The following is a 13,381-nucleotide window of genomic DNA, read 5'->3' as shown; positions in this document are numbered from 1 at the left end:
ATTTACCGATGACACAAAACTGGGTGGCAGTGTGAAATGTGAGGAGGATGTTATGAGAATGCAGGGTGACTTGGACAGGCTGGGTGAGTGGGCAGATGCATGGTCAAGTTAGGAAAAGGGGAAGTACAACGAGATCTAAGTGTTCTTGTACATCAGTCACTGAAAGCAAGCATGCAGGTACAGCAGGCAGTGAAGAAAGCTAATGGCATGCTGGCCTTCATAACAAGGGGAATTGAGTATAAGAGCAAAGAGGTCCTTCTGCAGCTGTACAGGGCCCTGGTGAGACCACACCTGCAGTACTGTGTGCAGTTTTGGTCTCCAAATTTGAGGAAGGACATTCTTGCTATTGAGGGAGTGCAGCGTAGGTTCACAAGGTTAATTCCTGGGATGGCGGGACTGTCATATGTCGAAAGATTGGAGCGACTGGGCTTGTATACTCTGGAATTTAGAAGGCTGAGAGGGGATCTTATTGAAACATATAAGATTATTAAGGGATTGGACACGCTGGAGGCAGGAAGCATGTTCCCGCTGATGGGTGAGTCCAGAACCAGAGGCCACAGTTTAAGAATAAGGGGTAGGCCATTTAGAATGGAGTTGAGGAAAAACTTTTTCACCCAGAGAGTGGTGGATGTATGGAATGCTCTGCCCCAGAAGGCTGAGGAGGCCAAATTTCTGGATGCTTTCAAGAAAGAGATGGATAGAGCTCTTAAAGATAGAACATAGAATAGTACAACACAGTACAGACCCTTCGGCCCACAATGTTGTGCTGACCCTCAAACCCTGCCTCCCATATAAGCCCCCACCTTAGATTCCTCCATATACCTGCCTAGTAGTCTCTTAAACTTCACTGGTGTATCAGCCTCCACCACTGACTCAGGCAGTGCATTCCACACACCAACCACTCTCTGAGTAAAAAACCTTCCTCTAATATCCCCCTTGAACTTCCCACCCCTTACCTTAAAGCCATGTCCTCTTGTATTGAGCAGTGGTGCCCTGGGGAAGAGGCGCTGGCTATCCACTCTATCTATTCCTCTTATTATCTTGTACACCTCTATCATGTCTCCTCTCATCCTCCTTCTCCCCAAAGAGTAAAGCCCTAGCTCCCTTAATCTCTGATAGCGGAATCAAAGGTTATGGGGATAAGGCAGGAACTGGATACTGATTGTGGATGATCAGCCATGATCACAGTGAATGGCGGCGCTGGCTCGAAGGGCCGAATGGCCTACTCCTGCACCTATTGTCTATTGTCTGTTGTCTTTTATTTATTGATGGAGGAATTCATCAGTCTACGTAGCCATGTTATTTTGATGGATCGTACATGAACCAAATCAGCGCAGATAATGGACTGCCTTCATACGTTGCTTTTGAGGGTTGTACTCTCCATTTTCATGGTAACATTCAAGATGACTGTGGATCCCTTCAGATTATTTGTAGTTCCTAACTGGCTGAAGTGGTGAAATCATTTCGTTTTCACTCCTTGCAGTTTCTGGCATCTCCAGGGCCTGGATTCTTGAAACCAAAGTGAGCAAAACTGTTCTGGAACAACAGGAATTCTGCAGACGCTGGAAATTCAAGCAACACACATCAAAGTTGCTGGTGAACGCAGCAGGCCAGGCAGAAAACTGTTCTGAATTGTCTTACTGCTATCAGTGACAAAAATCACTGCTTTTTGAACACAAACACTGATCACTATTTCAGAAACTGATCGCTCTAAGCAAGGTGCAGTGACTCACGGCTAGACAACAGCACAAGATTGACATTAGTTAGAAACTTTGGCACCCTTCTCCTGTTGTAATTAAGTGGCATAGTGTCCCAAAAAAAAAATGAAGGGAATCACGGCTCTTTTCCCCATTAGTTTTTATTCGTTTAGAGTTGTCCCAAATGAGAAGCTGCCTCAACTAACCGATGACCCAATTAACAGGAATGCAGTGTACATGGTGCTGTTTCATGAAGGAAATGGAGGTGAGGGAGGAGCTGTTCTAGGGAGGGAGGGAAGGACTTTGAGGAGATGCCAGAAAACAAGGTGTGGGCAGTTTTGAAATGCCAGAGGCAGGTAGAATTACAATGTATAATTAACCCTCAAGAGGCCAGGTCCCTGTGACGGCTCTGACCTGTTGCAGATTAAAGAGAAGATCGAAGTCACCAAGGCGAACATCGCTGACTGCTCCAAGGTCCTGGAGATGCTCCAGTTGGGAATCCTGCGAGACGACGAGCTGGCCCCCGAAATGGAGGCTGATGCGAAGGAACTGGGGTTGCCCTCGGTAAATGAGGCCGGGGATCCTTGGTCAGTGGAGGGAAGGGTGTGTCAGTGGGTCGGTGCAGGGTTGTTACAGCTGGGTGGGGACAAGAGGGCATGCCTGGGTCTTGGGGAGGTAGGAAAAGGGGGTAAGATGGGGATAGGAAAAGGAAGATGGTGGGTTCAGAATCAGAATTTCAATTGGGCATAATACTGCTGGCATCTGTTGTTTTGAAATTTGTTTCGTGGCAGCAGTACGTTACAATTCGTATTAATTTTTTAAGAAACTATAAATTACAAAACTAAATAATGTACTTAAGTCTTAGGGACAGGAATGGCGGCTGAACATGCCGGGCTTTAGATGTTTCAAAAGGGACATGGAGGGAGGCAAAAAGAGGAGGGGGTGTGGCATTGCTAATCAAAGATGTGTACGTGGCTGCAGAAAAGGAGGAAGTCATGGAGGGATGGTCTACTGAGTCAGTGTGGGTGGAAGTCAGAAACAGGAAAGGGGCAATAACTCTACTGGGTGTTATTTTTTATAGCCCCACCCCCAATAGTAAGAGAGACATCGAGGAGCAGATAGGGAGGAAGATTCTGGAACGGTGCAATCATAATAGAGTTGTTGTGATGGGAGATTTTAACTTTCCTAATATTGACTGGAATCTCCTTGGAGCAAGGGGATCAGATGGGGTAGAGTATATTAGGTGTGTTCAGAAAGGCTTCCTGATGCAATATGTAGATAAGCCAACTAGAGGAGAGGCTGTACTTGATCTGGTACTGGGAAATGAACCTGCTCAGGTGTCAGATCTCTTGGAGATGGTGATCACAATTCTGTCTCCTTTACCATAGTGCTGGAGAGGGATAGAGACAGACAATTTGGTAAAACATTTAATTAGGGTAGGGGGAAATATGCTATTCGGCAGGAACTTGGGAACGTAAATTGGGAGCGGATGTTCTCAGGGAAATGCATGGCAGAAATGTGGCAAATGTTCAGGGAACATTTGCATGGAGTTCTGCATAGGTGTGTTCCATTGAGGCAGGGAAAAGAATCATTGTGTACAAAGGATGTAGAAAATCTAGTTTAAGAAGAAGAGAAAAGCTTTTGACATGTTGTTCTCTTGTTCAGAAAAGGGAGAAAGGATGACTCAGGAAATTATAGACCAGTGACTCTTACTTCAGCGGTGGGCAAGTTGTTGGAGAAGATCCTGAGAAGCAGGATTTGTGAACATTTGGAGAGACATAATCTGATTAGCGATAGTCAGCATGGCTTTGTCACAGGCAGGTCACGCCTTACAAGCCTGATTGAATTCGTTGAGGAGGTAACAAAACAAATTGAAGTTGGAGCAGTGAACGTGGTGTATATGGATTTCAGTAAGGCATTTGATAAGATTCCCATGCAAGGCTCCTTCAGAAAGTAAGGAAGCAAGGGATCCAAGGAGACCTTGTTTTGTGGATCCAGAATTGGCTTGTGCACAGAAGGAAAAGGGTGGTTGTCTATGGTTCGTATTCTCCATGGAGGTTGGTGACCAGTGGTGATCCGCGGGGGATCTGTTCTGGGATTGCTCCTCTTTGTGATTTTTATAAATGACCTGGGTGAAGAAATAGAAGGGTGGGTTAGTAAGTTGTGGGTTAGTAAGTTTGGGGTGTTGTGGATAGTCTGAAGGGTTGTTAGAGGTTACAGCGGGACATTGATGGGATGTAAAACTGGGCTGAGAAGTGGCAGATGGAGTTCAACCCAGATAAGTGTGAAGTGGTTCATTTTGGATGGTCAAATTTGAGGACAGAATCTAGTATTAATGGTAAGACTCTTGGCAGTGTGGAGGATCAGAGGGATCTTGGGGTCCATGCCCATAGGATACTCAAAGCTGCTGTGCAGGTTGACAGTGTGGTTGAGAAGGTGTACGGTGTGATGGCCTTCATCAACCGTGGGACTGAGTTCAAGAGCCATGACGTAATGTTACAGCTGTAGAAGACCATGGTTAGACACCACTTGGAGTACTGTGTTTATTTCTGCTCACCTCACTGCAGGAAAGATATGGATACTATAGAGAGATTGCAGAGGAGATTTACAAGGATGTTGCCTGGATTGGAGCGCATGCTTTATGAGAATAGGTTGAGGGAACTTGGCCTTTTCTTCTCAGAACGACAGAGGCTAAGAGGTGACCTGATAGAGATGTATAAGATGATGAGAGGCATTGATCATGCAGATAGCCAGAGGCTTTACCCCAGGGCTGAAATGGCTAACACGAGGGGGTATAGTTTCAAGGTGCTTGGAAGTAGGTACAAGGGGATGTCAGCGGCAAGAGAGTGGTTGGTGCGTGGAATGCACTGCCAGCAATGGTGGTAGAAGTGGATACAATAGCGTCTTTTAGGGGACGTTTAGAAAGGTACATGGAGCTTAGAAAAATAGAGGGCTATGGGGTAGGGAAATTCTAGGCAGCTTCTGGAGTAGGTTACATGGTCGGCACAACATTGTGGGCTGAAGGGCCTGTTATGTGTTGTAGATTTCTGTGCATTAAATAAGTAGTGTAAAAATAGCAAAAACAATGAGGTAGTATTCATGGGTTCATTGTCCATTCAAAAATCTGATGGCAGAGGGAAAGAAGCTGTTCCTGAATCGTTGAGTGTGTGTTCAGGCTCCTGTACCTCCTCCCTGGTGGTAGCATTGAGAAGAGAGCATCTCCTGGGTGATGAGGGTCCTCAATGATGGATGCCGCCTTCCTTAGGCACCCCCTTTTGTAGGTTGGAGTGGGAAAGTGAAGGGTGTGCGGAGGAAGGGATATGGGGATAGGTGATGTTCCATGGAGGGAGAATTGGTGGGGAAGTAAGTGGGTGGGAGCTGTTCCCAGGAGGGAGTGGAGGTTAACGATGAGCAAGCAAGTGGTGGGCGATTTCCGAGGAAGATTGGGGGGTGGGGGATTTGTGTGAGGGACAAGCGAGTGGTGGGGTCTTGTGGAGGGAGGGGCAGGTGGTGGGGAGAGTTGTGAGAGGTCCCAGGGAGGGTGGGGAAGATGGTGGAGGTTTGGTGGTGTGGTGGGAGGGAAGGGAGACTCAGAGGGAGAGAGGGAGGGAAGTAAGGGGTTCCAGGGATTCGGGGGAGGGAAGGAGGGACGAAGAGCAATGGAAGTCTGGAGATGGGGAAGTGGGAGATGAGGGTCATGGTTGCAGGAATCGAGGGCAAGATGGTGAAGAGGGATTGAAGGGAGAATGGTGGTTTGGCGGTGGTGTGAGGGAGGGGATGGTCATGGGGAGAGAGGAGGGGAGGAGAGATTGAGGGGAGAATGGTGGAGCTTTAGTGGTGGGGCAAGGGAGGGGATGGTCATGGGGAGGGAGGGGGAGGAGGGATTGGGGAGAATGGTGGAGCTTTAGTGGTGGGGCGAGGGAATAGTCATGGGGAGGGAGGAGGGGAGGAGGGATTGGGGAGAATGGTGGAACTTTAGTGGTGGGGCAAGGGAGGGGATGGTCATGGGGAGGGAGGAGGGGAGGAGGGATTGGGGAGAATGGTGGAACTTTAGTGGTGGGGCAAGGGAGGGGATGGTCATGGGGAGGGAGGAGGGGAGGAGGGATTGGGGAGAATGGTGGAGCTTTAGTGGTGGGGCAAGGGAGGGGATGGTCATGGGGAGGGAGGAGGGGAGGAGGGATTGGGGAGAATGGTGGAACTTTAGTGGTGGGGCGAGGGAGGGGATGGTCATGGGGAGGGAGGAGGGATTGAGGGGGGAATGGTGGAGGTTTGGCGGTGGTGTGAGGGAGGGGATGATCATGGGGAGGGAGGAGGGGAGAAGGGATTGGGGAGAATGGTGGAACTTTAGCGGTGGGGCGAGGGAGGGGATGGTCATGGGGAGGGAGGAGGGATTGAGGGGGGAATGGTGGAGGTTTGGCGGTGGTGTGAGGGAGGGGATGTTCATGGGGAGGGAGGAGGGGAGGAGGGATTGGGGAGAATGGTGGAGCTTTAGCGGTGGGGCGAGGGAGGGGATGGTCATGGGGAGGGAGGAGGGATTGAGGGGGGAATGGTGGAGGTTTGGTGGTGGTGTGAGGGAGGGGATGGTCATGGGGAGGGAGGAGGGGAGGAGGGATTGGGGAGAATGGTGGAGCTTTAGCGGTGGGGCGAGGGAGGGGATGGTCATGAGGAGGGAGGAGGGATTGAGGGGGGAATGGTGGAGGTTTGGCGGTGGTGTGAGGGAGGGGATGGTTATGAGGAGAGAGGGTTGCAGGAATCGAGGGGAGGAGGGATTGAGGGGAGAATGGTGGAGCTTTAGCGGTGGAGCGAGGGAGGGAATGGTTATGAGGAGAGAGAAAGGGATGCAGGAATCAAGGGGAGGAGGGATTGAGGGGAGAATGATGGAGGTTTGGCAGTGGTGTGAGGGAGGGGATGGTCAGGAGAGAGAAAGGGTTTCAGGAATCAAGGGGAGGAGGGATTGAAGGGAGAATGGTGGTTTGGCGGTGGTGTGAGGGAGGGGATGGTCATGGGGAGAGAGGAAGGGTTTCAGGAATCGAGGGGAGGAGGGATTGAGGGGAGAATGGTGGAGCTTTACAGGTGGAGCAAGGGAGGGGATGGTCATGGGGAGGGAGGAGGGGAGGAGGGATTGGGGAGAATGGAGGTTTGGCAGTGGGGCGAGGGAGGGGATGGTCATGGGGACGGGGGGGAGGGATCGAGGGGAGAATGGTGGAGCTTTACCAGTGGAGTGAGGGAGGGGATGGTCACAGGGAGAGAGAACAGAAGGGATTCGGGGGAGGACAGCTGGTGCATGGACAAGGTTAGGGTTTGACTGGGAGCCCTTGGACAGGCAGTTACACTTTCTCTGGCACCTTTCCCCACGCTACAGATTCCCCTCAGTGACTCGAAGAGCGGGGTTATCCTGGACTGGCTGAATATACCCTTCCACCTCTGGTCTCCGATGGACACGGACTGGAATCCTGAACTGCAGGATGTGGGCAGGGAACAGGCACAGGGAAGCACCAGTCCCATCGACCACTGTCCACTGGGCCCAGTGCCAGAGGCAGCCACATCAGGCAAGTCTGCTTCACCATCCCAGTGGACCTCATGCCTGCTGGGGTCTGGAACTTGGCCAATGACCAGCGGCCAGTCTTCAAACCCTCCTCAAGGCTATTCGGTGGGTTACTGAGGGAAGGGGCTGGAATTCCCAGGGAATATTCTCACCCCACTCCCAGTCTTTCAGCAGGTCACACAGCATCTATGGAGAGGAATAATCTATATCAGGACTCTTGAATCAAGTTCAAGTTTAATTGTCATTTAACCACACATGAATGCAGCCAAATGAAGCAGCATTACTCCAGGGCCAAGGTACAAAACACAATACCAATGGCCATACACAGCACAAAGCACATATAAGATAGCAACAAACACACAAAAAATGTAATCGAGCCCCCAAGTCCCTGTGTGTCATGTCCTGTGGACCGATGGTGCATGGGATGTTGTTGGTTATCAGCGGTTTGATCAAGGCACGACTGTGCAAGCACGTGGACATCAGCCAGTCAGAACAGCAAGAAGAGTTTAAAGGGAGACGGTTATTTCTTCAGCTGTTTAATCGGGGCATGACTGCGCAAGCGCGTGGACGTCAGCCAGTGAGAACAGCGAGAAGAGTTTAAAAGGGATATATAGAGTGGGCATCAGAGTAGAGGAGAACAGAGTAGGAAGGCTTTGGCTCAATGGGGCTTCGGTGATAACGGGTTGAGGCGAGGTAGGTTATCTGTGTAGAATACAGACAGGAAGAATGTGTGTGAGGCCAGTGTTCTGTACTGGATGTCAGATGGATGTCTGGGAGATTCCCAGCCTCCTAAACAGCCATATCTGCACCAGGTGTGTCGAGCTGCAGCTCCTTAGGGATCGGGTTAGGGAACTGGAGATGCAGCTTGATGACCTTCGTCTGGTCAGGGAGAGTGAGGAGGTGATAGAGAGGAGCTATAGGCAGGTGGTCACACCGGGGCCTGGGGAGACTGATAAGTGGGTAACAGTCAGGAGAGGGAAGGGCAGGAGGCAGATACTAGAGAGTACCTCAGTGGCTGTCCCCCTTAACAATAAGTACTCCTGTCTGAGTACTGTTGGCGGGGGGGGGGGAACAGCCTACCTGGGGGAAGCGACAGTGGCCATGCCTTTGGCACAGAGTCTGGCCCTGTGGCTCAGAAGGGTAGGGAAAGGAAGAGGATGGCAGCAGTGATAGGGGACTCTATAGTTAGGGGGTCAGACAGGCAATTGTGTGGACGCAGGAAAGAAGCATGGATGGTAGTTTGCCTCCCAGGTGCCAGGGCCCAGGATGTTTCTGATCGCGTTCCACAATATCCTGAAGTGGGAAGGGGAACAGCCAGAGGTCGTGGTACATATTGTACCAATGACATAGGTAGGAAAAGGGAGGAGGTCCTGAAAACAGACTACAGGGAGTTAGGAAGCAAGTTGAGAGGCTGGACCTCAAAGGTAGTCAATCTCGGGATTACTGCCTGTGCCACGTAACAGTGAGTATAGGAATAGAATGAGGTGGAGGATAAATGCGTGACTGAGGGATTGGAGCAGGGGGCAGGGATTCAGATTTCTGGATCATTGGGACCCCTTTTGGGGCAGGAGTGACCTGTACAAAAAGGATGGGTTGCACTTGAATCCCAGAGGGACCAATATCCTGGCGGGGAGGTCTGCTAAGGCTACTGGGGAGAGTTTAAACTAGAATTGGTGGGGGGGTGGGAACCGAACTGAAGAGACTGGGGAAGAAGCTGTTGGCTCACAAATAGAGAAAGCTTGTAGACGGTGTGTGAGGGAGGATATGCAGGTGATAAAGAAGGGATGCGCTCAGACCAATGGTTTGAGATGTGTCTATTTTAATGCAAGGAGTATTGTGAACAAAGCAGATGAGCTTAGAGTGTGGATCTGTACTTGGGGCTATGATGTTGTGGCCATTACAGAGACTTAGATGGTTCAGGGGCAGGAATGGTTACTTTGAGTGCCAGGTTTTAGATGTTTCAGAAAGGACAGGGAGGGAGGCAAAAGAGGTGGGGGCGTGGTGTTGCTGATCAGAGATAGTGTCACAGCTGCAGAAAAGGAGGAAGACGTGGAGGGATTGTCTATGGAGTCTCTGTGGGTGAAAGTTTGGAACAGGAAGGGGTCAATAACTCTACTGGGTGATTTTTATAGACCACCCAATAGTAACAGGGACATCGAGGAGCAGATAGGGAGACAGATTCTGGAAAGGAGTAATAATAACAGGGTTGCTGTGGTGGGAGATTTTAAGTTCCTAAATATTGATTGGCATCTCCCTGGAGTGAGAGGTTTAGATGGGGTGGAGTTTGTCAGGTGTGTTCCAGAAGGTTTCTTGACACAATATGTAGATAAGGCTACAAGAGGAGAGGCTGTACTTGATCTGGTATTGGGAAATGAACCTGGTCAGATGTCAGATCTCTCAGTGGGAGAGCATTTTGGAGATAGTGATCATAATTTTATTTCCATTACCGTAACATTGGAGAGGGACAAGAACAGACAAGTTAGGAAAGTGTTTAATTGGAGTAAAGGGAAATATGAGGCTCTCAGGCAAGAACTTGGAAGCATAAATTGGGAACAGATGTTCTCAGGGAAATGTACGGAAGAAATGTGGCAAATGTTCAGGAGATATTTGCGTGGTGTTCTGCGTAGGTATGTTTCAATGAGACAGGGAAAGGATGGTAGGGTACAGGAACTGTGGTGTACAAAGGCTGTTGTAAATCTAGTCAAGAAGAAAAGAAGAGTTTACGGATGGTTCATAAAACTAGGTAATGAGGGAGATTCTAGAAGATTATAAGGCTAGCAGGAAGGAGTTTAAGAAAGAAATTAGGAGAGCCAGAAGGGGCCATGAGAAGGCCTTGGCAGACAGGATTAAGGAAAACCCCAAGGCATTCTATAAGTACATGAAGTGCAAGAGGATAAGACGTGAGAAAATAGGACCAATCAAGTGTGACAGTGGAAAAATGTGTATGGAACCGGAGGAGGTAGCGGAGGTACTTAATGAATACTTCAGTATTCAGTACGGAAAAGGATCTTGGCGATTCTAGGGATGATTTGCAGTGGACTGAAAAGCTTGAAAATGTAGATATTAAGAAAGAGGATGTGCTGGGGCTTTTGGAAAGCATCGAGTTGGATAAGTCACTGGGACCGGATGAGATATACCCCAGGCTACTGTGGGAGGCGAGGGAGGAGATTCTTGAGCCTCTGGCAATGATCTTTGCATCATCAATGGGGATGGGAGAGGTTCCGGAGGATGGGAGGGTTGTGAGTGTTGTTCCCTTATTCTAGAAAGGGAGTAGAGATAGCCCAGGAAATTATAGACCAGTGAATCTTACTTCAGTGATTGGTAAGTTGATGGAGAAGATCCTGAGAGGAAGGATTTATGAACATTTGGAGAGCCATGATATGATTAGGAATGGTCAGTGTGGCTTTGTCAAAGGCAGGTCCTGCCTTACGAGCCTGACTGAAATTTTTGAGGATGTGACTAAACACATTGATGAAGGTAGAGCAGTAGATGTAGTCTATATGGATTTCAGCAAGGCATTTGATAAGGTACCCCATGCAAGACTCATTGAGAAGGTAAGGAGGCATGGGATCCAAGGGGACATTGCTTTGTGGATCCAGAACTGGCTTGCCCACAGAAGGCAAAGAGTGGTTGTAGATGGGTCATATTCTGCATGGAGGATGGTGACCAGTGGTGTGCCTCAGGGATCTGTTCTGGGAACCCTTCTCTTTGTGATTTTTATAAATGACCTGGATGAGGAAGTGGAGGGATGGGTTAGTAAATTTGCTGATGACACAAAGGTTGGGGGTGTTGTGGATAGTGTGGAGGGCTGTCAGAGGTTACAGTGGGACATTGATAGGATGCAAAGCTGGGCTGAGAAGTGGCAGATGGAGTTTAACCCAGATAAGTGTGAGGTGGTTCATTTTGGTAGGTCAAATATGATGACAGAATATAGTATTAATGGTAAGACTCTTGGCATTGTGGAGTATCAGAGGGATCTTGGGGTCCGAGTCCATAGGACACTCAAAGCTGCTGCGCAGGTTGACTCTGTGGTTAAGAAGGGATATTGTGTACTGGCCTTCGTCAACCGTGGGATAGAGTTCAAGATCTGAGAGGTAATGTTACAGCTATATAGGACCCTGGTCAGACCCCACTTGGAGTATAGGAAGGATGTGGAAACCATAGAAAGGTGCAGAGGAGATTTACAAGGATGTTGCCTGGATTGGAGAGCATGCCATATGAGAATAGGTTGAGTGAACTTGACCTTTTTCCCTTGGACTGAAGGAGGATGAGATGTGACCTGATAGAGGTGTATAAGATTATGACAGGCATTGATCGTGTGGATAGTCAGAGGCTTTTTCCCAGGGCTGAAATGGCTAGCACGAGAGGGCACAGTTTTAAGGTGCTTGGATGTAGGTACAGAAGAGATGTCAGGCATAAGTTTTTTTTTACACAGTGGTGAGTGCGTGGAATGGGCTGCTGGTGACGGTGGTGGAGGCAGATACAATAGAGTCTTTTAAGAGACTCCTGGACAGGTATATGGAGCTCAAAAAAAAAAAGAGGGCTATGGGTAACCCTAGATAATTTCTCAGGTAAGCACAGCTTTGGGGTCTGGGAACAGATCCCTGAGGCGCACCATTGGGAGCCAACCTCCATGCAGAATATGACCTTTCTACAACCACTCTTTGCCTTCTGTGGGCAAGCCAGTTCTGGATACACAAAGCAATTTCCCCTTGGATCCCATGCCTCCTTACTTTCTCGCCTGCTCTATAAGGTGTCTTCCTTTTAGCTCTTCTTGCTGTTCTCACTGGCTGATGTCCACGCGCTTGCGCAGTCATGCCCCAATCAAACTGCTCAAGAAATAACCTGGGCAGATAGTTGGAATCTTTTCCCTCTGTGCGTTTGTTACCTGCCACGTGGGATGACGTAGGCGATCGTGGTCTTTCTGTCACCATGATTGTTCTTGGCAAGTTCTACAGAACTGGTTTGCCATTGCCTTTTCTGGGCAGTGTCTTTACAAGATGGGTGACCCCTGCCATTATCAATACTCTTCAGAGATTGTCTGCCTGGCATCGGTGATCGCATAACCAGGACTTGTGATATGCACCAGCTGCTCGTACGACCGTCCACCACCTGCTCCCATGGCTACATGTCACCCTGCTCGTGGTGGAGGTGGGGGTGGTGGGGGAGAGCTGAGCAGCTGCTACACCTTGCCCAAGGGAGGCTAGTGGATGGAATCAGTGCCTTACACCTCGCTTGGTGGAGACGTATCTCCACCTCACCACCCAATTTCCTTCTGTTGGGGTATCAAAAATGAGAAGGCATAAGGTTTCAGATAAAAGGAAGGTGGTTTTGAGAGGATATGAGAGAGGGGCTTTTTTAAAAAAAAAACAAGACACCCAGCCCCAGTCATTCACCCTTCTCCCCCTCTCATCAGGCAGAAGATAAAAAAGCCAGAGGGCACGCACCTCGAGGCTTGTGGACAGGCTCTATCCCATGGTTATCAGACTATTGATCTGTCTCCTGGTATAATGAGATGGACTCTGGGCCTCACGATCTATCTCATTATGGTCTTGCACCTTACTGTTTACGGGCACTGTGACACTTCCTTCTGCATTCTGATACCGTTCTACCTGAGTGCACCGTGTGCTTGATCTGATCTGTGCAAAACGAGCTTTTCACAGCGATGAACCAATCGAAGCCTCTCCCTTTCCCGCTGCAGCTAACTCCGACTTTGCGGCCTCTGACGAAGAGGAGGGTGAGTGGAAGTCGTCTCCGTGCAGCGCAGAGCAGTGGGCCAGTGAGAAGTTTGCCTGCATCGTCGACGCCAACACAAGGTACAGTGCCCGTGGCTCACGGAGGCTGCTCGCAACGTAGCGAAACGTCACTGGGGTACGCCAGCTGCAAACCGGTGTCCTGTCTGAGTGATTGGACCTGTGCTCAGCTCCCAGTGCCCGATGTTTCTCAACGGCCAAGTGGGAGCATAGAACAGTACAATGTACAAGCCTGCTGAGGACCTGAGTTTTAGGGAAAGGTTGGATATTTACTCCTTGGATCGTAGAAGAATGAGGGAGATTCCGTTGGATGAGACTAGAACTAGAGGTCATAGGTTAAAGGTAAGAGGGGAATTGTTTGAGGGGAACATGAGGTAAAACTTCAC

General features: G+C 49.4%; 1 protein-coding gene across 1 annotated transcript in view; it reads left to right on the top strand.

Annotated features, from left to right (window-relative positions):
* Window positions 1-13,381, top strand: part of LOC134344592 (NFX1-type zinc finger-containing protein 1-like) — a 75,757-nt gene that overhangs the window by 36,837 nt on the left and 25,539 nt on the right. The window contains exons 6-8 of the mRNA XM_063044669.1: window positions 2,121-2,261; window positions 7,060-7,246; window positions 12,944-13,058. Of these exons, the coding sequence (XP_062900739.1) occupies window positions 2,121-2,261; window positions 7,060-7,246; window positions 12,944-13,058 (443 nt within the window). The remainder of the gene's footprint in view (window positions 1-2,120; window positions 2,262-7,059; window positions 7,247-12,943; window positions 13,059-13,381) is intronic.

The sequence above is a fragment of the Mobula hypostoma genome, chromosome 3 (genome assembly GCF_963921235.1).
Source record: "Mobula hypostoma chromosome 3, sMobHyp1.1, whole genome shotgun sequence".
Lineage (NCBI taxonomy): Eukaryota > Metazoa > Chordata > Chondrichthyes > Myliobatiformes > Myliobatidae > Mobula > Mobula hypostoma.
Note: the sequence above shows the minus strand (reverse complement) of the source record. Positions and strands in the feature narration are given on the sequence as shown.